The sequence below is a fragment of the Pan troglodytes genome, chromosome 13 (genome assembly GCF_028858775.2).
Source record: "Pan troglodytes isolate AG18354 chromosome 13, NHGRI_mPanTro3-v2.0_pri, whole genome shotgun sequence".
Classification (NCBI taxonomy): Eukaryota; Metazoa; Chordata; class Mammalia; order Primates; family Hominidae; genus Pan; species Pan troglodytes.
In genome coordinates this window covers 28,086,546-28,111,768 of record NC_072411.2, presented here as the reverse complement: position 1 = coordinate 28,111,768, position 25,223 = coordinate 28,086,546, and the positions used below count along the sequence as shown (strand labels likewise).

The window sequence follows — 25,223 nt, the reverse complement described above, 5'->3', positions numbered from 1 at the left end:
ATTACAGGCGTGTGCCACCACACCCAGCTAATTTTTGTATTTTTAGTAGAGACAGGGCTTCTTCATGTTGGCCAGGCTGGTCTCGAAACTCCTGACCTCAGGGGATCCACCCGCCTCAGCCTCCCAAAGTGCTGGGATTATGGGTGTGAGCCACTGCGCCCGGCCTAAGTTCCATGCTGAGTTAATTTTTGTATGAGGTGAGAGATACAGGTTGAGGTTCACTTTTTTGCCTATTGAGGCCCCACTGTGCCAGCACCCTTTGTTGAAAAGCCTCTCCTTCCTCCACTGAATTGCTTTGGTATCTTTGTCAAAAATCAAAAGGCTGTAGCTGTGTGGGTCTCGCTCCACAGTCTCCATTTCGCTCCATCCGTGTTTCTCTTCCTCCATGAGCACCACGTAGTCTGATGACTGTAGCTATTCAACAAGCCATGACGCTGGGTAGAGCGATTTCTCTAATTCTTTTTTCCAAAACATTCTAGTCATTTGAGGTCCTTTATGCACATACACACACATATAGTACCTTGTTTATGTCCACAAAAAGACATACTGGAATTTCGATAGGAATTACATGACATCTGTAGATCAATTTTGGGAGAATGGACATTCCCGGTATTTTGTGAATTTTGTCACACAGATCTGGTACATGTTTTGCTAAATGTATATCGAAGTACTTTTTCCTTAAAGTGACTGGGGTGCTGTTGTGCTTTTAACCTGGGTTTCCACATGTTCATGTTCGTGTAGAGAAATGCAGTTGATTTATACGTGCTTCTCGCTTATTTTCATTCCTCTCCTTTGCTTTCTGTTGGGCACATCAAGTTTTCTTCTGTTGGTTTAAAAGTTGTATTTTTGTTCTTGTTTTGTTTGCCCTCAGGGCCATTTCCAGGACTTGAAATGTTTGTTTGCTTTTCTAATTTTCCCCGGTTTCCCCAGGCAGCAGGTCGGTGGATCTCCCAACACTGTCATGCCAGAGGTGCTCTAGGCCATGCAGGGTCACCATCCTGACAGCAGCCCACCCGGAAATCTTCAGCAGAGGCGAAGACTTCCAGTCCTCTGTCATTCTTTCAGTCCGTCACCTCCGCTGAGACTGTGGTGGGCACTGGCCCTGTGCCATTCGGCAGGTGCTTCCAGCCCCGGGCGCGGTTTGCTCCCATTTCCAGGCAGCCCCACCTATTCCTCCCCCAGGTCAGTAAGGAGGAGAATCCCACAGGCCCCAGCTCGGGCAGGTCTCTTTTCTTGTGGCCACACACAGATAACTAACTCCGTGGGTCCTGGTGTCCTCTCTGGTCTGGCTGCAGCTGTGGCCACAAATCAAGTCCTCCTTTATTTTACTGTGGACTGAGCTGTGCTGTGCTTTCTCAGATAATTGGCTTTATCCTCGTTGGCCTGTAGAGTCTTAGAACTAGAGTTTACCTGAGAAGAAAGGCCCTTAAAGACCATTTGGTCCATTTTTATTAATTTATTTTTATTTATTTATTATTATTTTAAATAGAGACAAGTTCTCCCTGTGTTGCCCAGGCCGGCCTCGAACTCCTGGGCTCAAGCAATCCTCCTGCCTCAGCTTCCCAAAGCGCCAGGATTACCAGTATGAGCCATGGCACCTGGCCTAGCCCAGTCGCTTTCAACCCTAGTGAACACATTGAAATGAATTGGAGAGTTGTAAAAATATCAATGTCTGGGTCCCCACTCCCCTGGCACAATCAGTTAAATTAGCATCTCTGGGGGTGGGACTGGACATCAGTGTTTTTATTTTTATTTATTTATTTTATTTTTATTTTTATTTATTTATTTATTTATTTTTGAGACGGAGTCTCACTCTGTCACCCAGGCTGGAGTGCAGTGGCACAATCTCGGCTCACTGCAAGCTCTGCCTCCCAGGTTCACGCCATTCTCCAAGTAGCTGGGACTACAGGTGCCCACCACCACGCCCGGCTAATTTTTTGTATTTTTAGTAGAGACGGGGTTTCACTGTGTTAGCCAGCATGGTCTTGGTCTCCTGACCTCGTGATCCACCTACCTCAGCCTCCCAAAGTGCTGGGATTACAGGCTTGAGCCACCGCGCCCGGCCACATCAGTGTTTTCAAAAGCTCTCCGGGGCCGGGCACGGTGGCTCACGCCTGTAATCCCAGGATTTTGGGAGGCAAGGCAGACTGATCATGAAGTCAGGAGTTCGAGACCAGCCTGGCCAACATGGTGAAACCCCTTCTCTACTAGCACGCACCTGTAATCCCAGCTACTCAAGAGGCTGAGGCAGGAGAATCACTTGAACCCGGGAGGCGGAGGTTGCAGTGAGCCGAGATCGCACCATTGCACTGCAGCCTGGGAGACAGAGTGAGACTCCACCTCAAAAAAAAAAAAAGGCTGTCCGGGAGATGCAAATGTGCAGCCAGGGTGTAGAATCACTGCTGTCATCCAATCCCTTCATTTTACTGATGTCCCCTGGATTAGTCAGGGTTCTCCAGAGACAGAACTAATAGGATGTATATATAGACACAGATAGATGAGAAGGGGCTTATTAAGGATTTGGCTTCTGTGATCATTGAGGCTGAGGAGTCCCATGGCAGACCTGCCAGCTGGAGAGCCAGGGAAGCCGGCCTGGCTCAGTCCAGGTCTCAAGGCCTCAGAACCAGGGGAGCTGATAGCAGGATCCTCAGTACAGGGCTAATGGCTGGAGAATCTGCAGGGCCACTGGTGTAAGTCTCAGAGTCCAAAGGCCTGAGAACCTGGAACTGATGTCCAAGGGCAGGAGAAGGGTGTCCCAGCTCTAGGAGAGACAGATAATTCACCTGTCCTCTGCCTTTTTATTCTGTCTGGGTCCCGAGCTGATTGGATGGTGCCTGCCCACACTGAGGGCGGATCTTCCCCACATAGTCCACCGACTCAGTGGCCCATCTCCTCCAGAACATCTCACAGACACACCCAGAAATCATGCTTCGCCAGCCATGTGGGTATCCCTTCATCCAGTCAAATCGACACCTAAAATTAACCATCACACTCAGAGAGGAGAAAAAGACTTGCCTGAGGCCACACACAGAGCTAGACTAATTTTGGGCTTTAGATGAATTTTCTCAGCTTTATCTCACCACCATTTCTTTTCATCAGGTACTTCATGATTTCAAATCAGAGCATCCTTGACTTATTTCTGTCTCATTCAATTAGGCCTATCAGGCCAGGTTAAGCCAGAGCCTCTTTCTTACTGCTGTTCATGATGGTGTAACATTGTTCTTAAACAGCTTCCCCCACGACACTGTGAGCTCATTCTGGGCTGAACCAACACTTTCTGGGTCTCTGGCTGCTTCCCTACAGAGCTAATAGTGGCCTCCACACCGAGCACCGTCGAGACAGCTGTCCTCCAGGACAGTGGAGAACAGAAAAAAGCACCTGGGTTTTGGAGTCAGACCTAGATTTGAATCCTGGCTCCACCATGTAAACCTTTCAGACCCCTCAGTTTCCTCCTCTGTGATATGAGCTAAACATGTCTACCTCATAGCTGGGCTAGCTGGAAAGCTGGTCAAGCCTCACCTTCAGCATCCCCGGCTTGCACAGGCTCTTCCCAAAGCCCTGGAAAAGGCTGTAGCAGCTTCGTGGTTGTGTTTTTTATTCTTTTTCATCAACAGAGTATCCCCCCCAACACACACAGCTTTAAACCCCGCAAAACTTGGATCTGCTCCTCCCCACCCCACAGAGTTGCTCTAGGAGTTAAGATTCTATTCATAAGGCATGTGACATACAACAGGTGCTCAGTAAATGTTACTTCCCTCCAGAAGAGCCCAAAAGAGGGATGGAAGGACAGACAGAACAGCAGGCCGGTGCGCTTGTTACATGTCCCTTTAATGTCCCATCCATTGCCACGCGAAAGCAGCCCCGCAGGGAGGGTCGCTAAGGTGCCCAGCTCTTCTGGGGGGCTTCCTTGTCTCTGATGTGCCCGTGGATCCAGTCGAGGTAGCGGCTGACTTTGGTGTAAACGCCGTAGTTGTGAAGGAGCCCGCAGCCCTCACCCCAGCTCACCAGGCCCACCAGGAACCAGGTGCCGTGGAAGGAGGCGACCATGGGCCCCCCACTGTCGCCCTCGCAGGCATCCTGCCGGTCCCCGAGGATGCCCGCACACAGCATGTTCTCAGACACCATGTTGCTCATGACCTCGCTGCACTCATTGTGCGGGACCACGGGAATCTTGATGAAGTTGAGGACGAAGGTGCGGTTTCTCTTGGCCTCCTTCTCTCGGCTGCTGTGGTAGCCCCAGCCCGTCACGAGGGTCTCCTGGCCGGCCTGATTGAGCTCGCGCTCTGCAAGGCCGCTGTCCGGGAGGCAGATGGGCACTATGGTCTGCGAGAGGGTGGCGGGCTGGGCCAGGTGCAGCAGTGCGATGTCATTGTCGGTGGTGCTCTTGCTGTAGTTGGGGTGGACGAAGACCTCCTTGATGTCCAGGTCCAGCTCCCACTTCTCCCAGCGCCGCAGGTCATACTCTCCTGCAGGGCAGAGGGCACAGTCAGAGTGGGCTGCGGGGAGCCTCTCCCCAGTGGCACTTTCCTGAGGCCCACCCACTGCTGTGCCCCTGCGGGCCTGGGCAGAGGGCCTGAAGAAGGGTCACCCGGAGACTGTGCACCCACACGTCCCAGGCACTGGCGCGGAGCCACCTGTCTATGCCGTGGAACCCTATCAACGGTGACTTTTCCTGCCAGAAGGAGTAGCCAACGGGTGTCAATCCCAAAGGGGTAGGATGCTGGTTGGTTTTCAGGAGTCATGGAGCCGTGAGACCAGAGAAGGAAGCAGCAGGGAAGCCCGAGACCCCTGGAAACCCCAGACACAGACCAGAGCCACAAAGGAACGTGGAGCAAAGGTAGCTGGAGAGACCCCAGGGGCAGTGAGACCCAGAGAGGAGGACCCCCAGAACACGGCACCGCCAGGGAGGACAGGGCCGGGTCCCACCTGAGAGAGAAGGTCCTCTCAGTCCAGACTGATGGTTCCCTGGAAAGAGCACCTGGGAATTCTAAGCCAAGCCCCACGGGGGGCCACTGGCCATAGATTATGCTGTAGGAAATGTGAATTTGGCCTTTCTCAATATGCTTTTCCTTCTTTTTGGCATAAAGAGTTGAGCCAGACCCCCCCTCCAGAAATTGCCATAGATCGGGGCCAATGCATAGGTGCCCCCAGCCTGCTAGGGAAGCAGCTTGTGGCTTTGGCAGATGCTAGGGCTCCCTCTGTACAGCTCCATCCCTGTCAGTCTGTGGGAGGCACAGTCCTGAGGCCAGGCCTTGCTGGTCTCTGCACCCAAGGGTGCTGAGGCCCACACAGCCTGCTCCTCATGAGTGGGAGTGGAGAGGTGAAGGTCTGTGTAGCCCCTCACTCACAAACGTGTGTGCAGGTACCTGTGCCCAGATTCGAAGAGGGCACCAGAGAACACCCTACTGCAAAATACTAGGTGTACATGTGTGGGCAGGGTGGGGGCACATAGGCCTCTTCCCCCCAAACACCTTCTGTGGAGCTCAAGAAGCCTCTTGCTTAAGCACCTGGGGAGCGGGGTCCCCCAAACCTGAACAGCCTGCCTGGTCCCCCTACCCAGGCCTCTGGCAGCCCCCTTCTGCCTGGCTCCAGCCCATACCAAGCCTGACAAGGAGCTTCTTGGACTCATCCATGCAGTGGGCCGCTGTCAGCACCCAGGAGGGGTGGATGAGCACTGCCCCGCAGGCCAGCTTCTTCTTCGAGTCCAGCAGGACCACCTGGAATGGGGTGGGATGATGACATCACAGGGCTGCCTCCTGACAGCCTCCAGTCCAGGGCACCTGGGTTTCATATGCACTTTCCTGGGTTCCCTGGTCATATGGGCAGAGGCTTAGGCCCTTTCTGGCGTTTTCTATTTTTGCCCATTTTACAGTGTCAGCCTGTCCCAGGGTGTCTTCCTGACTTTGCCCATGCTGTTCCTGCACTGTTCATACTGTTTCAGTCACCCTCAGCCACACCCAACATCGCCCAGCGAGCTCCTCTCATCCCTAGAGGCTTGGCCAGGCCTTGTGTCTTCCAGGAAGACTTTGTGGCCCCCAGGCTGCCTGGATGTTCCCCTTGGGCCTCCCTCAGCCCCTATCTTGAAGGGCCGTCCTGGCTGTGGTCCCACTGGGCTGCCCGGTCTTTGGGGTCCTGACCCTTGCAGAGTCTGAGTCCCCAGGGCAAATACCTCCACTTGTTGGTTCCTATCTCCCCCATGCCTGGCAGAGAGGGGAACCCAGTAAGTGTCAGTTCCCATGTGGAGGCTGGAGGGGTACTCAGGCCCGGCCCTCCCTTCTAGCCCTCTCCCATCAGCAGGGCTTCTGCCTAAAATCCCGCCAGCACAGCAGTGTCTTTCCAGCTCTTTTTAGAAACTGTAACCCTCCCTCCTGCAGACCCCTCCATGCCCCCACGCCCCTCCCCTCACCCACCCTGGCTGCTCCTCTCCCCTCAGGTTGCGTCCATCTTTCCCTGAAGCATCCCCCACCTTCATCATCCCCCAAAAGCAATGGCAGTGCTTCCCTCTCGGTTTCTGCACCCTGAGCATAGCTGCCAGGATGGACTCAGTGATCCCGGACCCAGCACGTGAGCAGCCGGTGCTGCCTCGCCTCCCACCTGCCAGGGGCTGTCTCCCCGCCTGGTCATCTTCCCATCAATGAGCCGCGGATCTACTTGGTCTTCTTGGTCTTCTGTGTCTCGTTTCAGGTGACTGCGCTTCTTCTCCATCCGCTTCCAGGGCCTCCCACAAGGGAACTTCACTGAGGTAGGCAGAGGTGGTGAGGGGCCTGCCAGGCACTCCTCCCGAGACTGCCCTCCTGTCTTGGTCCTCCTCCAGCCTGTGGGCCACTTTGCCACAGTGCAGGGTTCAAGGAACCAATGATACTTAGACCACTCCATTAATATTAGCTATGAACCCCCTCCAGTCAGCCAGTCAGTCAGTCAGTCAGTCAACAAACAGTGCCACTGAATGGCAAGAGTCAGACCAGGCAGCATCACCCACTGGCTGTGTGTCCTTACATAGGTTGTTAAACTTCTTGAAGGCTCATTGTACCCCAGGGCTGTTGGGGGTAATCCCTGAGATACAAATTACAAACCCCCTCCAGTCAGTCAGTCAGTCAACAAACAGTACCACCCAATGGCAAGAGTCAGGCCAGGCAGCATCGCCCACTGCCTGTGTCTCCTTACATAGGTGGTTAAACTTCTTAAAAGCTCATTGTACCCCAGGGCTGTTGGGGGTGATCCCTGGGATTAGTAAGGTCTCATAATGGGATGCTGCTGAGCTCCTCACAGAGGAAAGGAATTACAGGGAGAAGGAGGTGAGCATTCTTGGAGAGCTCCTACAATAGGCATGGCATGTTTGTGAGGCCTCCCTGCCAAGAAGAGAGCGCATACTCCATGGAGAACTGAGGGCTGGAAGGTCGGCCCGACTCTGCACAAAATGGGCCTTGAATGCCCAGTCCAGATATCTAGACTTAAAAGAGCAATGGGATGTCGTCAGCAGGGGAGCTGCATCATAACAAAAGAATGGAAAGGGCACAACAGCAACAATTCCAGAAGCTGACAGCAGATGGATGGACACAGTAACTGACTTGGCAGACTGGAAAGCAAAAATCTCAGCCCGTGATGGGGGCGCCCAGAAGCTGAAGGACTGGACCACGGAACCATAGGAGGCTGTGGGGCTTCCAGGAAGGCAGTGCAGGTGGGAGGGCATGTTGAGAGTTTGTAAGAGAAACTGCGAAAGCCCTCCTCACTGGCTTGACTCCCCTCTCCCTGCCTGCAGAAGGTGAACCAGAGGCTCTGACTAGGGACTTCAGGCCCCGCTTCAGGAAGGAGTGGTGCTCTTAGCTGACCACAGGGAGTCATGCAAATGTCCACAGCCTGCACAGGCACCAGCTCCCCTGCCCCACCCTGCTCTGAGGGGCCGAACACCATGGGTGAGCGTCTTCCATCCTCCAAGAGCTTGGAGGAGTCCTCTTAGAAAGCAGCCTAAAAGGAAAGCCCTCACGATCTGGGGTTCTGCCAATGACAGGGCCTTCCCACGGCCTTGCAGGAAACCCACAGGCCAACAGGCCCACCAGGCATTTCTTTGCAGCTTCCTGGAAATATCTAATTATTTCAAAATAAAAAGTTAAATTTTTAGATCTTTTTTTACTTTTTTTAAAAATAGAGACAGGGTCTCACTGTGTTGCTCAGGCTAGTCTCAAACTCCCAAGCTCAAGCAATCCTCCCACCTCAGCCTCTCAAAGTGCTGGAATTATAGGTCTGAGCTACTGAGCCTGGCCAAAAATTTTTTTCTGCAGAAGAATTGAATTATAAAGTTGTAGAAAGTTCCCTGAAAGAGGCTGGGCGTGGTGGCTCACGCCTGTAATCCCAGCACTTTAGGAGGCCAAGGCAGGTGGATCACCTGAGGTCAGGAGTTCAAGACCAGCTTGACCAACACGGAGAAACCCCTTCTCTACTAAAAACACAAAATTAGCTGGGCGTGGTGGCGCATGCCTGTAATCCCAGCTACTCGGGAGGCTGCGGCAGGAGAATCGCTTGAATCCAGGAGGCGGAGGTTGTGGTGAGCTGAGATCACGTCATTGCACTCCAGCCTGGGACAACAAGAGTGAAACTCCATCTCAAAAAAAAAAGAAAAAAAAGAAAGTTCCCTGAAAGAAAACACAAAGTCAAAGAGATGGGAAATAGAAGAGACAATAAAACTAGAGGAAAGAGGTCTGAATAATGGGAGGTCCAGAAAGAGAAAATAGAGGAAGTAAAGGGGAGATTGTAGAAGAAATAAGTGATAAATGTCCCTAGAGGCAGAAGATAGGAATTTCCACATTAAAAGGGTCCACCTTTTAATGAAAATGAATGAAAAAAGGACCCATGCCAAGGAACAGCATGCTGAAATGTAAGAGTTGTAAAACTCTGATTTTTAAAGTTTCATACATATATAAATTTGATTAAAATGCATAAAAAGGAAAATATAGAAGAAGGCAGAATCGGGATTCTGTTCTCTCCTCAAGGAAGCAAGGGGGTAAAGAGGGAAATGCGATGCACGCCGGACAACGTCAGAGAAAAACGCAGCCAGGCTACATGGAGGAGGACGCTGCACACCTCGCCCCAGATACGCTCAGACTGGGGAGCGGAGCCACCACTGGGCTTGCGCTCCAGGAGGTGGCCCCAGGTGCGCAGGGGCGCCCGGAGGAAGGCGGGGACGCCAAGAAGAAAGGAAGCAGGGAAAGCGGAGGGCGGGCCCAGCTCCCGGGCTGATTGCCCTAACAGTGGCCCCGGTGTTGGGGCGCGTCTGCCGCTGCCCCAAGGCTCAACTCTGTTCCTCGCTCCCTCCCTAGAAACCCTCCTGAGCCCCCCGCGCCGCGCCCCGTCAGGGGGCCTGCCCACCCCGCACCCAGCGTGATTCCTGGGCGATGTATTGGGGGCTTCTCACCTGCGGGCTGACACTGCAGGAGGTCGTCCCCCAGCTTGTAGCCAGGCGCACAGCTACAGCGCCGCCAGCCCACCTCCTCTAGGCAGTAATGCGTGCAGCCGCCGTTGTCCAGCGAGCAATTGAGGAAGCTCACCTCTGCGGGCAGGGGAGGGCGCGGGCAGCTGGTGCTGGTGCCGCGCCCCCAACCCGGCCCCAGCCCCGCCCCCCCGCCCGCCAGCGCCCCGCTCTCCCCCTCACCGCGCTGGCAGAAGCGGCCCTCCCAGCCGCTGCGGCAGTCGCAGCTGAAGCTGCCGATGCCGTCGATGCACGTGCCGTGCCCGCAGCACAGGCTGGCGCACGGGTGCTCCAAGGGCAAGACCAAGCACTGGTCACCGTCTGCGACACAAGGCGGGGTAGGGGGTCAGCGGCCAGAGACCCCGAGGGGCGCGGGCGCCGGTAGTCCAGCCGGGGATCTAGAACGCACTCACCGACGTGCTTGGACCAGAAGGCCAGCTGCGGAGAGAGCGGGCAGCGTCAGGCGCCTGCAGCCGGTGTGCGGAGGGGGCGCGCCCGGGTAGGGCAGGGCAGCGGGTGAGCGGGCAGGGGAGGGGAGGGCTTCCAGACAAACAGGGATCGACGCCCGATGGTCGTTGGCTGCTAGGAGCTGGTGCTCCCTGCCCCTCCCCCGCCCTCCAGCGCCACCCGCCCGCGCCCAGCCTCCATCCCACGTCCCTGGAGCAACACCCTCTCCCCATGCAGCTGCAGTGCTGCTCTCGCGACTGTCCGCTCCCACAGCAGCCTCTGGCATGCAAGGGACCCGAATCCCTCACCAAGTCACTCGGCCTCCTTCCAGTCCCATCACTCCCTCTGCCTGCGGGCTTTGGGGGACCCCTGAGCATCGCGCCTTTCCCTAAGCCAGTGTTTTTCAGAGTTGGGAGGATGGGGGCAGACGGTCTGCGTTCCTAACCAGGTACCAGGGTTGCTGCTGCGGCGGCTGCTGCTGGTCCGGGACCACCCAGCCCACGTTGAGACCCACGGCCTGTGCCTGATGCCTGCTCCATCAGAGAGGCCAGCCAAGGCCTGCTGGGGCTGAGAGACCATGGGTGAGGTGGGAGCACGGTGGGGACTTGATGTGATCAGATATGTGCCTGCAGAAAGTCACTGTGGCGTCTGCCAGGGAGGCCACTGGGGAAAGAGGTGGTGGGGATGGAGGTCCAGATGGGGGTCCAGTCAAGGAGGTGGAGGCTGAGGGCAAGAGAGGGTGCAGGCCAGAGGGTCTCCTGCCCTGAAAGCCTCCACTGGAAAGCATCCCTGGATGCCTTGGAAGGGGGCCCAGGCCGTGCACAATTTTCAGGTCCTAGTGGCTGAAGCAATCCCCAGGGACACAGCGGGTCTGAGCCTTGTCTCAGGAAGCCAGCCCCGTTACCAAGCTCACCCTACTACCTAGGGCCACGTCCACAGGACTCTGGGGGCTCCAAAGGACTCTGACCCTTAGACAAATAGGACACAGACCCTGTCTTCCGACCCCCTGAACAATCAGATTTTCTCCCTTTGATGTGAGGCACAGAGTGAGCGATTTTATGTGGACAGAAGTGAGTTTCGGTCACACACACACCCTGATCAGCAGAGGCATGGGTGGAAGCAGGGTGGTCTTTAGGTCCCCTCTTTGTGAGGTGGGACGGGGAGGCAGTGGTGCTCAGCGGTGGCTGGAGGGTGGACTGAACCACCTACACTGTGGCTGGTGGGAGTCCCCACCTAGGGTCGCCCCACACTCTTTCCTGGAGCTTCTTCCTGAATTCTGTTTCTTGCAGTCACATGTGCCTGGCCGACATCATAGGGCCAGCATCCTAATCGCTCCACTCAGCCACCCCCACAACTCCTAAGAGGGCCTCAGCATTGAGTCCCCACCTGCTCCTACAGGCCCCTGCTGGTTACCAGCTCGCCCCTGAGCCTCATCCTCTGGACCCATGGTGGCCTTACTGTGTCATCCACATTTTGGAAAATTTCCTTGGCCTCCTCGAAGTCACAGATCTCCTCTATGCACTCCCGCTCCAGGCTGCTGTGACGGAGCTCCTCCAGGAAAGAGTTGGCACGTTTGCGGATCCGCAGCACCTGGTGGGCACGCTCGCTGCTGGAGAACACTGAGTCTGGTTTTGGAGGGAGGGGGAGCTCACCTTGGTGGAGGGGCCTAAGAGGGGCTGGGGCCATGAGGGGGTCTGAGGAAGCAGAGCTGGGAGAGCCTGGGAAGGTCTTGTCTCTGCCCCCTCAAGACTCATTCTAATTCTAGGTCATGGCTTGGCGCAGGGGTCCTCTGCTCTTTTCCTCCCCAGGAAGCAGATGGCAGTTGGAGGACAAAGCCTTGCTCTGAGATGGACAGGCCTCCCTGTGAACCCCACCCCGATCTCTGTGTGACCTTGAGCCAGTGTCTTTACCTTTCTAAGGTTCAATTTACTCATCCAAAAACATGGGGATGAGACCGTCATGTAAAACATCCAATACAGTCCCTGGCCCAGAGATAAGCACTCAAGCCCTGGCTGCTGCTGTAAAGGCTGCCAAGTTAAATCCTCTCACTCTTCTGCCAGTACACCACGTGCAGCCCCATCTTGACACATCCCCCCAGTCTTCCTCTCCTCCCCCAACCAAGTATTCCCCATGCTTCTCCCCTTGGGCAGGGACACCTGGAGGATAGACAGACCTATCACTCAGGAAGGGTCCCCAGGTGTCTCCTGGGCTCTGTGAAGTGTCTGTCTTGGGTGCAGGGCACAGTTAGGAGGGAGAGATCAAGTTGGGGGTGTAAGCAAGAAGGGATGGAGGGAAAGGCATCCTAGAGGAGGGTATGCCTGAGCTGAGGGCACCTTGGGAAAGGGTGGAGGTGCAGGTCCCAAGCAGATAAACAGCTCTATAAAGGCACAAATGAAACCAACAGCCTGGTGTGGCTCTAGGGGCCCATGTGTCCTGCGGACCTCCCCAAGAATCATGGCCTCCTCCCGTTGGCTGTGGAGACCAGGAAAGGGGTTGGGGCAGGGCAGCCGTGAGGCCAGTGTGCATTTGAGTAGGGGAGGCTGTGCTGGATAGTGTGGGCGGTAGCCTGGGCCTGGGGTCTTCACAGTTGAGGGAGTGAGTGGGTGGAGAGGGAAGGCCCAGGGGACTCTGTGACCATCCCTGTGTGGAGGAGGGAGCTTTAGGAGGTCATCGCGGGGCTCCCTGCCATCACGCATGCCTGCCCTGGCAGCCCCTGTGTGGCACTCTGGCAGCTGGCCTACCTGGGACTTGTCAGTTGATTCCTGCCATTCCCGTCTGCCCCTCACCTCACCCAGGGCTCAGAGAGATGGTGGAAGCTGTGAAGGCCTGGGCAGATGCCCACCAGGGCCTTGTAGAGGCCACAAGGGTCCCGGGGTAGGGGTGGGGTGGCCTTACCAAGAGGAGCTGGTGTACCGGAAATTCCCCAGGTGGCCACGAACAGCAGGAGGCTTGTGAGCTGCCACATTCTGGAGGCGCTGGCACCTGTCTGAGGAGGACTTCTGAGCTCCGGGCAGTGCCTACCCCCGCTGCTGCTCTGCCTGCACCCCCAGGTGGAAGCGGAATGAAAGGGCTGTCCCTGTGTGCTGGCCGTCAGGGCGGAAGCTGGGATTGAGGGTCCTTGTTCGCTAGAGACATAGCCAGCCTCAGAAGGCCTCGGCTGCCCGCTCTACGTGGGGCTGAGCTCACACTGCCTGCCTAGAAAGCAGCTCCAGAATGCAGTGGAGAGGGTGCCAGGATGTTTGTGTCCTCCCTGGGGACAGTGGGGTGGCTGCCTCTGCCGGTCTGATGACTGGGCTGAGAATATTAGCTAACGTTGATTGGACACTCATGGTGTCTTTCAAACAATTTTTACAGGATTCACAGGGCAGGCCATGAAGCCAGACTGCACAGTGCAAATTCCAGCTCCAGCACTTACTGGAGGGCAATGTTGGGCAAGATGCTTAACTGCTCCATGCCTCAGTTTCCTCATTTGTAAAATGGATGGAATAACGTGGTGTATTTGTGCCTTAAAGGGTGTTGTGAGAATTAAAGGAGTTAGTCCACATAAAGCTCTCAAAACAGGCTTTGCACATAGCTCATGCTCAGTAAACATGAGATATTATGACTTCAGTTAAGGCTCACAACCACCCAAGAGGTAGCTATTAATGCTGTCAACCCCATTTCATAGAGGGGGAAACTGAGACTCAGAGGAGTTAAGTGGTTTATTAAAAATCCAACCCTTGCTGGTCTCCGTTGATTGCACAGGGAAGTCACCAACCCAGAGGATCGATCAGATTCTGTCCCCCATCCTCCAGGAGTAGGGTCTCACACCATCAGTACACTGCAGGCACCAGACTCGGAAGACTGAGGCAAGGTCCTGGGTCTCCATGTTTACATCCATGCATTACTCGCAGAGCCAGGACTCAAGGCCAGGCCCGTGTGGTTTTAGGCCTGGAAATTCAACCCCTGCCCCAAACCACCGGGTGCCCCAAAAGGCCACAGAGATAGCCCTGGTGGCCAGAGATCAAGGAACCCTCCCCAGTGGATCGGCCACGTGGCCCTCTGCACACCCTGCCGGACCCTGCTCTCCATTCTTGCCGACTCCCTCTGAGGCCGCTTCTGAGATTTGTTCAAATCCGACACCCCCAAAGGTGGAAGTGGGGTGGGGAGAATGGAGGGTCCTGGGCTCCAAACTGTCTGTTGGAATGGCCCTGGGCCCTGGGGACCCTTGGCCTGGAAAGAGGGAGGCGCATGGCAAAGGGACCTGGGACTGTGGCTGCCAGGCCTGGCCTGTGGAGGGCCTTGTGTCCTTTTACCCCAAGCTCAGGCTTGTTGAGCACCCTGGCTGGAGGATTCAGCCCTCATCACCACCTAGCTCTCTTCTCCCGGGGGCAGCCCTCCCTCCACACCCCTCATAGACCTGCCTGGAGGGGGACTCACAGGGGCGGGTTGTGGAGATACTGCAAGTTCGCCGTCCTGCCGCCATGACAGCTTGGAGTTCGAGTTAATCCATAACCACAAATATTTGCTTGGCCCTCAGCACTGAGGCCTCCCTCTCCATAGACAAACAGTGGCACTAGCACTCCTGGTCCTAGCTCAGCACGGCTTGGTCTGCCTGAAGCCCACCTCTGCCCACCAAGGATGCCGTCCAGCGGGGAGGGAGGTGAGGGCAAAACCCTTGACAGATGTGGTCTCATTTTAGCCCCATAGTGGCTGGCTGAGGGAGGAACGTTGTCCCTGTTTTTCAGATGGGGACATTTTTACCCAGAGATATTATAGTTTGCCCAAGATCAGCACAACAGGTAATATTCCATATTTCGTCAAATCTAAAATACCATTAATTATAAGAAGCACGTATTTATGTGCCACCATACAGGAAAAAAGACGCTGTCCCAATGACATGCCATCCCAATTTCTGATACATAAAATCATGAGAAGATGCTCCTTTTTGGGTCCCCAGTGCATGGGTGCTGGGCACTGGGCTCCACCCTCACCTCCAATTGCTCACAAATCACCCCCAACCCCCACCCCCAACACACACACACAACGGCACATAGCATCCCTCTAACCTCTATTTTTCAGGTAAGGACACTCAAGTTTTGTGTTACTCGCCCAGATTCACTGAGCTGGTAGTTGGCAGATTTAATTTGAACTCAGGTCTTGCTGCTTCCATTTGGCCCCTTTTGTGGACCAGTAAGAAAAATGAACGGGATTCCAGAAAGGCTGCAGCAATTTCCTGGCCGGGGTGCCAGAAGGGAGAAGGGCAGAAATAAAGGGTCCAGCTCAGCACCTTTGCCTGTGTCCTGCAGTCTATCAGCATTTATTAAGTGTCTTCCTGCTCCGAACCGGGCTGCACCAGAGATGCCCCCCTTTCCTCCCTGCCCTACCTGTTCCTGGGAAGACTTGCCCATGTTCCTTCTCCAAGTCTGCGCCTCTAAACGGGGCATGTGACCCTGCCTCGCTGGCTTCCATTGATTGCACAGGGAAGTCACCAACCCAGGGGATTGATCAGAGGAGTAGGGACTCACACTGTCAGTACACCATAAGTACCAGACTCGGAAGACTGAGGCCAGGTCCTGGGCATCCATGTTTACGCTTAAAGCAGAGGAAGCTGATGAGAAGGAAGATGCAGGTGTGCAGAGGGGGGCTGAGGCCACGGACACCTGGAGAGTTCCAGGGAGCAGCGGAAGGAGGCCCCTGCCTCCTTATGATTGGTGGCACATCCTGGCTTCGGGTGCAGGAGGGTCCCCATGCCCTCCTAAAACCCTATTCCTCCTGAAGTTTCTTTAAATTGGCTGGAACAGCTTGTGTTGATTGTAACCAGATGCCTCCTGCTGAGGCACCACACCATGCTGGGCTGTGGTGGTACCAGGCCCTCCTAGAGGAACAGGGTAAAACTCTAACACTCTTTAACAAGTCAGGCCCACCTTGCCCAGGGGCAGGTACACATAGGAAATGCTTACAGAATTCAGAGGAGAGGGCAATCAGTACAAGCTGGCATAGCCAGGGGAGGCTGCCTGTAGGAGGTGACACTTCAGCTGGACATCAAAGAGCAGACAGGAGGAAAGACATCCCCCCCAACCCCACGCCAGGTTGGGAGACAGTGGGGAGACACAGAACACAAGCAGTCAGGAGGTGCTAGGAGGGGTGGAGGTGGAGAGGAGGTGGAGGGTGAGGCAATGGATTTTGAAATCGAGACTATGAGAAGTGGAGAACCAGGAGCTGTTTGTGACAGGCTGTGGCAGCTGCCTAGAAAAGCAGAGACAAGCTTCTGGGAACTCAGGCAGGAAGCATGAAGACCCCATGCACAACCACAGAAGGCACCAGCTTGTATGTCCCTGTTTGCTTCAGGCGTCGCCCCCGCAAGTCTGCAGAGATCACTGCCCTCTGCTTTGCCTTCCAGGTGCAAGATGTTGTGGGTATTCTTTTGGCGCCGCTTCCCTTCCCCACCAACTTCTCGCCCTCTACTCCTCCCCACCCCAGCACAGGCAGCCGCTCCAGGGCAAGTCTATGCAGGCTCCACACACTGATTCTGACCTGCATAAATGGACTCTGCCCGGGGCATCCATGTCCAAACCAGCCCAGGTGCCCGAAGCACCGGCACCGGTACGAGCCAGGGCGGCTGCAATGCTCCCAAGTGCCCAGTGCTGGGGGTTGGGGGTGCCACGGCTTGGGAGGCTGCCCAGAGGGCGGAAGGGTCCTCTGCAGAGCTCTGCACGCCTGTCGGCCGACGGGGACTCTGCACGGCGGGCTGCGTCACGGCCGCCTTATCGGCTGGCAGCGCAGGAAACCCCGTCACCTTCTCGAGGTAGGGACAGTCCTGCCGCCAGCCGTTCCTGCGATCCCAGGGTCTCTGCAGTTACACCTGGTTCCAGCCGGGGGCGCCGCGCCGCACCGCTCCTGCGGAGGAGCCAGGCGCCCTTCACAGGCGCGGCCTCACCCGCTTTACTTGTCAGGTGTGAGTCGCCCCACGTGCACCCGAACGCGGTCAGGTCCACCCAGGAAGCCGGAGCAGGACTTTGGGCAGCGAGCTCGCTGTGAGTTAGAGAGCAGAGGGACATCTGTGGCTAAGGAATTCGCTGCATGGATGAAGACCCAAGCAAAGGAGCTAGAACCAAATGTATGTGGGGCAAGGCCAGCCACAACTACCGGAGCAGGCGGTGTTCCAAAGCCCTCAGCTCTGGAGTCACGTTCACACGGCCTTAAACCTCCGCTAGCCTTTTTCTGACAGGCGGATTTAACTTCCCTGCGTCCCTGCGTCTCAATGTCCACATTTGTAAAATGGGGTCAGCGTCCATCTCAGGTGACTGTTACAAGGGTCACGTTAGATCTTTTATTAATTTTTTAATTAAAAAAATTTTGAAACAGGGTCTCTCTGGCTCTGTCACCCAGGCTGGAGTGCAGTGGCGGGATCACAGCTCTCTGCGGCCTAGATCTCCTGGGCTCAAGCGATTCTTCTGTTTCAGCCACCTCAGTAGCTGGGATCACAGGCCCGTGCCACCACGCCCAGCTGATTTTTTAAAATTTTTAGGAGAGAGGAGGTCTTGCTGTGTTGCTCTAGAACTCCTGACCTCAAGTGATCCTCCCTCCTCAGCCTGCCAAAGTGCTGAGATTACAAGCGGGAGCCACTGTGCCTGGCCTTATTTTTAAGTCTTTTATACAAAGTGGACATGGCCTGGGACTTAACAGGACTTCCCACAGGCCTGGGAAGGTCAGGGAGGGGCCGACTAGGAGGGGAAGGGGTCAAGGACAGCTGCTGCTGTGTGGAAGCTCAGATTGCACAGATCCGTTGTACAGATTAGGGCTGATCATTCAGTCAGCCCTAACCTGTACAACACTCCCCACCCCTTGTGTTTTGGCCCTGGCTCTGCCAATAGATGCCAGAAACCCAACTTGAGCTCACTCTGCTGAACAGTGATGAGAGATGGGCTGGTGGTCAGGGCTGACGGGACTAAGGTTCCTTCTCACCCCATGCCACTCCCCTGTGTGGGCATTGCCCATTCTCCATTCTCTCTGCAGGGACGCTGTGCTGCTCAGCCCACCCCAGGCAGGGCAGGGAGGACAGACACTAGAGAGGCTCCCGGGAGCTCCCTGGTAAGAAGTGGAGTGGGATGGATGCAGTCCAATGTCTCTCTCTTTTGTTGTTGTCAGGTTATTGTGGTATAATTTACATACAGGGAAACTCACACTTTAAAAATGTACAGTTCTGCTTGTTTTGACAAATGTATGTTATAGTGCATCCACCACCACATCATGATATACACATTTTCATCACCCTCAGAAATTCTGTGTTCCACCCCAACTCTTGGCAACCACTGATTGGATTTCTATCTCTATAATCTGCATTTTCTAGAATAGCATATAAAGGGAATCCTACAGCACATATACATATTTTTTTGAGTTGGTGTCTTGCTCTCTTGCCCAGGCTGGAGTGCAGTGGTGTGATCTCAGCTCGCTGCAATCTCCACCTCCTGGGTTCAAGTGATTCTCCTGCCTCAGACTCCTGAGTAGCTGGAATTACAGGCACACGCCACCACACCTGCCTAATTTTTGTATTTTTTAGTTTCACCATGTTGGCCAGGCTAGTCTTGAATTCCTGACCTCAAGTGATCCGCCCACCTCAGCCTCCCAAAGCGCTGGGATTATAGGCGTGAGCCACTGTGCCCAGCCAGTACATAGCTTTTTAAGACTACCTTCTTTCACTCAGCATAAAGCTTTTGAGATTTATTCATGTGGAATTCTATATCAGTACTTTATTTCTTTTTATTGCTGACTGGGCTCCATTATATAGATGTGCCACAATCTGTTATCCATTTGCCAGTTCTTGGCTATCACTAAATTAAGCTGCTAGAACATTTATGTACAGGTCCTTGTGTGGGCATATGTTTTCATTTCTCTTGGGTAATATCTAGGAATAAGATTCCTGAGTCATGTGGTGAGTACGTGTTTACTTTTGGAAAAAAAAAAATAAAGTCAAACTTTTCCAGAGTGTTGGAGGCATTTTGCATTCCCACCAAGCAATGTCCAAGTGTTCCTGTTGCTCTGCATCCTCACCAGCATTTGGTGTTGTCAGTTGTTTTTTAATTTTAATTTTTAATTTTTAGACTTCTTAATAGATGTGTAGTGGTATCTCATTGTAGCTTTAATTTTCATTTCCCTCTTCTCTGGTGATTTTGAACATCTTTTCCTGTGCTAATTTGCTATTTATATCTTCTTTGGTGAAGTGCCAGTTTAAGTCTTTGGGCTGATTTTTGTTTGTTTCTTTGTTTTTGAGGGTTTTTTAAATTGAGTTTTTAGAATTTGTATGTATCCTAGTAACAAGCCCTTTGTCAGCTAAGTATTTTGCAAAAATTTCCTCTCAGTCTGTGACTTGTCTTTTATACTTAACAGTGTCTTTTAATGAACAGATGTTTGTAATTTTGATGAAGTCCAATTATCAACATTTTCTTTTATGATTCGTGTTTTTGTGTCCTACCAAAGAACACTGCCTTATTCAAGGTCACAAAGGCTTTCTCTTATGTTTTCTTCTAGAAGCTTTATGGTTTTTCACTCTTACATTTACATCTCTGACCCATTTTGAATTCGTTAATTTTGGTATATGGTGTGAGGTAGGGGCCAAGAATCATTCTTTAAAATATATGGAGACCTAGTTGTCAGTCCCATTTCTTGCAAACACTATCCTTTCTCCCATTGAATTGCTTTGGTGCTTTGTTGAAATCAATTGACCATATATGCATACATCTACTTCTGGACTCTATTTTGTTCTGTTAATCTATCTTTCATTTTTATGCCAACATTATAATGTCTTAATTGCTATTACAAGATTCAAGTAACTCATGAAATCAAGTAGTGTAAGTCCTCCAACTTTGTTCTTATTTTTCAAAATTGTTTTTGCTATTCTAGGTCCTTTCTACTTCTATATAAATTTTAGAACCAATTTCTCAATTTCTAAAAAAAAATTCCTGGTGAAATCTTGATTTGGATTGAATTGAATCTATAGAACAATTTAGGAATAAAAGACATCTTAATATAGAGTCTTCTCATCTATTAGCATAGTATTTATCTACATTTATTCAGCTCTTTGTTAATTTCTCTCTCCAATATTTAATTGTTTTCAGGTATAGGTCTTGAACATATTTTGTTAAATTTATCCCTACTTATTTCATGTTTTAAAAATGTTATTGTAAGTGGCATTTTAAAAATTTGAACTTACAATTGTTTGTTGCTAGTGTTTATAAATACAATTGACTTTTTAAATTGAGACATTATTTCTTGATTCTATAAACATGATAAGATGATCAACTATCCCATTTGTCTGGGATTGTACCATTTTTAACACTAAAAGTCCTAAAGAAGAAGCCAAAAAGTTAAAAGGAAGTAAACTCTCCCTTGGGAAGAGAAAAGTCGAGGTTTTCAGTGATTGATACAGGAGATTAGGGGAAAGGTATAAAACCCACATGGCAACCCCAGAAACAGAGGCCGAAGGCAACACTGGTTTTAGTGCCAAATGGGCACATCACCTTCCTTAGTGTCTGTTGCTGAGGACAACCACCATGATTTGTAGTACACCATAGTGGATCATCCATTATTATGTCACTCCTTGTGATGTAACTTAAGCGCACTATAATCTTGAACGTGACCATCCACTTTGCCTGCGGATTAATTGTTGTGCTTTGTATTGAGACACTGCTAGTTTAATTTTAGCATGGTGAATACTGAGGCCATGTTTTCTTAAGCATTCAGGTGATGAAAATGAGGAAATGGTGTTGCAATATCAATGCCCACGTGACCCAAATGGCCATGTTATTTTAATGACAGGAGGAGTGACACAGACAACTGGATGAGGGAGGTAAAGAATCAAAACAAGGGATACTGCGCAATAAGCAGAGAGAATTCGGGGTTGGGCATGGTGGAAGAAGGGACTGTAGAGACTGCCTCAGAAGTCCCCAGTGAGATAGGCAAGTATGTCCACATTAACCAAAAAGCTTTTTGTCTCCACAAAAGACACCAATTGAAAATAGTGGCTGCTGAATTAGCTAGGGCATACTACAAAAATGAAGTTGTGTGATTGTGCTGCTCCTTTGATTGTTTTTTGAAACTGAGTAGGGGCACATTTCCTCATTTACAGGCTGTAACTGAAATATCACGTGGGTGAACAAAGGGAGAAATGTCGATGGCAGCTGTGTTGACCCTTTACAACATGCAGTGGATTCTGCCAGATCCCACCAACAATCATGCTTTCTACAGTAACCAAGTGCTGCATCCAATCATGGCAATGAAAAACAGTTCTCCTAACTTGTAAATACTTTGATTTGAAAAAATGGAGTTTCAAATCATCCTTTTTATTTCTATGAAGATTTTAATCCACCTGCAGAAAAAAAAAAGAATGTTGATGTTATCTTGTCCAAATACAAACATGACTTTGCCCATCTGTCTGCCTATTTGGCAGACCGTGCAAATGTAAATTTTTGCAAATTCCATGCAGTCTATGAATGCTTTACCAAAGAAAAGTTAAAAATATTAGCCACGAAGTGTCCTGCACATTTTGTACACATCAGTAAAAGGGGGTGGAGTTTGCTTCCCTGCGATATTGATGCTTTCAAAATGAAAGCTTTTATTTACTTTTCAGTTTCCTCAAAGCATGAAAAAGCACTTAATGAGATTTTTCACATTCCAGAAATGGAAGGAGATGGCCTCCTTTGGACATGTGCCTACACAAGGGCTGTCACTGTTGCCAGGGTAAAAAGGCAGCCTGCCATACAACCATATTTTCAAAGCATGGGACAAGAAGAATGTCCTTGTCTTAATATATTTGGAAATATATTAAGAATGAAAATAGAGAAAAAGATTACGGTTAAACAGTCAAACTGAAATTTATAAGTTGTTCCTCCAAAACTGCCTGATGATCTTTGAGGAGCCCATAAGGGCTCTGGAAAAGCATGAACTGACTGTCCCTGAGTTGTCGATGTTATAGGTAGGTACTGACAAAGCTCATATAATGAAAAATGACTCATTTTTTGGAAATGAAACCAAAATGTCACCAGAAAAGGACAGCCAATTTAAACAAGACTTTCTCACTTCTTTACTAAAACTGTAACTTATTTGGAATTCAACTTCAGCTTCAACTTCACAAGTTCAAAGTATCTTTGTGCTTTAAAACTATTTTTCCCGAGAGAAACACAGACAGAGAAGGAGACAGAGAGAGGTTTAACTTACAGTGACATCCAGTGTGCTCAGAAATGTTCAAAAAGGGCCGGGTGCCATTGCTCACGCCTATAATTCCAGCACTTTGGGAGGCCGAGGCGGGTGGATCACCTGAGGTCAGGAGTTCGAGACCAACCTGGCCAACATGGCGAACCCCGTCTCTACTAAAAATACAAAAATTAGCCAGGCGTGGTGGCACGCGCCTGTACTCCCAGCTACTTGGGAGGCTGAGGCCAGAGGATCACTTGAACCTGGGTAGTTGAGGTTGCAGTGAGCCGAGATCACGCCACTGTACTCCAGCCAGGGCAACAGAGTAAGACTCCAACTCAAAAAAAAAAAAAAAGTTCAAAAAGGATGGATATCTTAGCCATGGATATCCTACATGATAGATGCAAAAGATGACAAACTGCTGGTTTACCAAAACCAGCCTGCAGATGCAAAGTGAATGGACATCTTTGGACAGCTGGAAACGAATCCCTACAAATCTAAAACCCTGCTGTTGCTTGTAGGTACAATCCTAAGTATTCCATTCTCAAACGCTTTTGTTGAGATAGCAGCTTGAGGCCATCACATTGGACTGACCTCAGGAGTCAGTGTACTGAGGGCTCTCTAAGAGCAGAGCTGCAAGTCAAAGGATTTTCCATTTAACTATATTCAGTTTCATCACTACATCAAGGAAGAACTTCCTACTAAAGGCTGCAGGCAAGGAAATAAAAAGAGTCAAAATATCCTACTATATCATAGGACCAAAATGTCTTTTTTTTTTGTAGACGGAGTCTCACTCTTGCCCAGGCTGGAGTACGGTGGCGTGATCTTGGCTCACTGCAACCTCTACCTCCCAGGTTCAAGCAATCCTCTTGCCTCAGCCTGCTGAGTACCTGGGACTACAGGCGGGTGCCACCACGGGCGACTAATTTTTGTTTTTTTAGTAGAGACAGGGTTTCACCATGTTGGCCAGGCTGGTCTCAAACTCCTGACCTCAAGTGATCGGCCCGCTTCGGCCTCCCAAAGTGCTAGGATTACAGGCATGAGCCACCACGCCCAGCCCGTCATTGTTATTTTTGATTAAATATTAGTAATATCTGTTTAAATACTGCTATTATATTACATTCACCATTTAAAAAGTCTTACATTTATGTATTTTGATACAAAATTTAAGTATCTAATAATGACTTAAAATAAATTGCTAAATCACAGGACAGGAAGAAACATTATAAAACTATTTTTATATTTTTCTCACACATATTATTTGTTATTAGTCCTATTACTACTAATTGCCACTGTGAACTAATCATATTGTTTTCTTTAAATAATAGCATTTATATAGAAGGTAAAAAATACACAATATGTATATTTCAAATAAGCACCATATGTGTATACTATTTATTTTTTATTTTTTAGAGACAGGGTCTCTCCCTTTGTCTTACAGGCTGGAGTACAGTGGCACCATCACAGCTCACTGCAGCCTGGACCTCCTGGGGCTCAAAGGGTCCTCCCTCCTCAGCCTCCCGAGGTAGCTGGGACTATAGGTGCAGGCCACAACGCTCCGCTAATTTTTTTTCATTTTTGTACAGACGGAGTCTCACTATGTTGGTTGCCTAGGCTGGTCTCAAACTCCTGAGCTCAAGTGATCCTCCGGCCTCAGCCTCCTGAAGTGCTGGGATTACAGGCGTGGGCCACCGCTCCCGGCCTACAATAATTTTTAACATACTATATTATGTTGGCTTTTTTAAAATCTGGTATGGCTGTGTTCCGGGCTGGATCTCTAAAGTGTGTCGTCGAATACACAGTCTCATCTCCTGTCCGCCTAAGTCTTCTCAGCCCTAGCGCCGAAGGGCCAACTAAGACCTAAGACCCGGTCACTGCCCCCAAGAGGCTCAGTTTGGTGATGAAGCCAGACACAAAACAGACAGAGAGCAAGGTCGAAGGTGCCATGAAATAAGTCGCCCCAGGTGGCTCTGGGCGGGCCTAACCCAGGACAGGTTCTCCAGGAAGACTTCCTGGAGGAGGCGGGCCTCAGCTGGACCGCAGGCGGCCAGGAGGAGCTGGGGGTGGTGGTGGTGGGGGCGAGGGTGAAGGTGGTTGGAGATCGGGGTAGAGTGTGAAGAGGAGGACGAGGCCCGGACCTGGGCCTTTCCAGGCAGGCGGCCCAAACGGATCTACGCAGCCAGCCACCCCTCCCAGCTGGGGTCGGCGCGTCCCCCTCCAGGCCGGTGTGGGGAGAGTCTGGCCGTCTGGAGGCCCGGGGCAGCAGGACTGGGAGAGCCGCGGTCTCCTTCCTGTCCCCTGCTCCCGGCAGACCCGCGTTTCCAGGGCCCTGTCCTTTACCCGGGGCGGCCGTCCTCCCGTGCCCAGCCTCTGGCGAGGCCACCGCTCCCCGCAGCGCCGGTGTCACGGCCCCACGGAGGGCCAGGAGCCTCCAGGGCGCCCCAGCGGCGGGGTGGACGCTGCCAGGCGGTACCACGGCAGGGCCCGCGCTGCCCATCCCGCGCCACGCCCCCACCTCCGCCGGCACCGTTGCCAGCAGCCCGGCTGCGAGCCCGCCGGCGCCCGGCCACCCGCCCGCTGCGTCGCCTGGCAGCGCGCCTGCAGCTGAGTCAGCCTGTGAGTCAGCGCCCCCTGACCGCGCCGCGTCTGGGCCCGGGAGGGACGCAGACGGCGCGGGCGCGGAGGAGGGAGACGAGGAGGGGGAAGGCGGGAAGGACGCGGAGAGGGGCAGGGGGAGGAGGAGGGGGCGGGGCAGGCAACTCGGAGATGGGGAGGGGTGGTGGGGGAGGAGGAGGAGGAGGCAGCAACTCGGGGAGGGGATGAGGAGAGACAGGAGCAGAAGGAGGGAGGGAGGGCAAGCGGGGAGAGGTAGAGGGGAGGCTACCCAGGAACCAGCTCATGCTCAGAGTGCCTCGAAGTCAGGCCTGCACAAGGTTGCCTGAGGCTCCCAGGAGTGTGGCCTGCAGCCTGGGGCACACTGTCTTGGTGATCCAGGTTTTGGCCTATGGAAAGTCTACACTGTGGCTTAAGGTGGCCCTGTTCAAACTTTATTTCAAAAACCTCAACCCTGTATTTATCTTAAGAAGTACATTTTACATCGCAACAAGGTTCCACAAAACCATATTTCTCCCTATACAGGAAT

The 25,223-nt window shown here is 52.2% G+C and overlaps 3 protein-coding genes across 18 annotated transcripts in view; 2 read left to right on the top strand and 1 right to left on the bottom strand.

Moving 5' to 3' along the window:
- Positions 1 to 8,118, top strand: part of IWS1 (interacts with SUPT6H, CTD assembly factor 1) — a 105,106-nt gene extending 96,988 nt beyond the window's left edge. For 9 of the 10 annotated variants that reach the window (XR_001716177.4, XR_010150004.1, XR_010150003.1 and 6 more), the window contains one exon: positions 931 to 8,118. The gene's annotated coding sequence lies outside the window, so the exon portion shown is untranslated. The remainder of the gene's footprint in view (positions 1 to 930) is intronic. The other variant, XR_010150002.1, reaches the window with a different exon arrangement.
- Positions 3,808 to 14,679, bottom strand: PROC (protein C, inactivator of coagulation factors Va and VIIIa). Of its 5 annotated transcripts, none has more exons than XM_009443241.5 (9): positions 14,330 to 14,679; positions 12,806 to 12,896; positions 11,369 to 11,500; positions 9,877 to 9,901; positions 9,647 to 9,784; positions 9,410 to 9,544; positions 6,595 to 6,737; positions 5,600 to 5,717; positions 3,808 to 4,466 (listed from the first exon to the last, which is right to left on the bottom strand). In XM_009443241.5, the coding sequence occupies exons 1-9, from the start codon at positions 14,584 to 14,586 to the stop codon at positions 3,877 to 3,879; spliced, it is 1,629 nt and encodes a 542-aa protein (XP_009441516.4). In that variant the 5' UTR covers positions 14,587 to 14,679; the 3' UTR covers positions 3,808 to 3,876. The 5 variants fall into 5 exon arrangements, with proteins under 5 accessions (XP_009441516.4, XP_009441519.1, XP_054534942.1 ...); XM_009443244.5 differs by having other exon boundaries at positions 11,369 to 11,535; positions 12,806 to 12,892; positions 14,330 to 14,423; XM_054678967.2 differs by having other exon boundaries at positions 12,806 to 12,892; positions 14,310 to 14,396.
- An 85-nt stretch (positions 14,680 to 14,764) lies between these two features.
- LOC104005164 (uncharacterized) lies at positions 14,765 to 24,786 on the top strand. Of its 3 annotated transcripts, XM_009443236.4 has the most exons (3): positions 14,765 to 17,009; positions 17,909 to 17,983; positions 21,018 to 24,786. In XM_009443236.4, the coding sequence occupies exons 1-3, from the start codon at positions 16,182 to 16,184 to the stop codon at positions 21,042 to 21,044; spliced, it is 930 nt and encodes a 309-aa protein (XP_009441511.1). In that variant the 5' UTR covers positions 14,765 to 16,181; the 3' UTR covers positions 21,045 to 24,786. The 3 variants fall into 3 exon arrangements, 2 of the variants coding, with proteins under 2 accessions (XP_009441511.1, XP_009441510.1); XR_008546570.1 differs by having other exon boundaries at positions 14,765 to 17,983; XM_009443235.4 differs by having other exon boundaries at positions 17,909 to 24,786.
- Positions 24,787 to 25,223: the final 437 nt, after the last annotated feature.

Coding starts and splice junctions, on each gene's coding strand:
- PROC (XM_009443241.5), bottom strand. CDS start 14,586: ATGAGACCACATCTGTCAAGGGTTTTGCCCTCACCTCCCTCCCCGCTG. Junction 11,501..12,805: donor CGGTACACCAGCTCCTCTTG/GTAAGGCCACCC, acceptor CGTGCCCACCAG/GTGCTGCGGATCCGCAAACG. Junction 9,785..9,876: donor CTTCTGGTCCAAGCACGTCG/GTGAGTGCGTTC, acceptor CTTGTGTCGCAG/ACGGTGACCAGTGCTTGGTC.
- LOC104005164 (XM_009443235.4), top strand. CDS start 16,182: ATGAAGACCCCATGCACAACCACAGAAGGCACCAGCTTGTATGTCCCT. Junction 17,010..17,908: donor CAAAGGAGCTAGAACCAAAT/GTATGTGGGGCA, acceptor TTCTCTCTGCAG/GGACGCTGTGCTGCTCAGCC.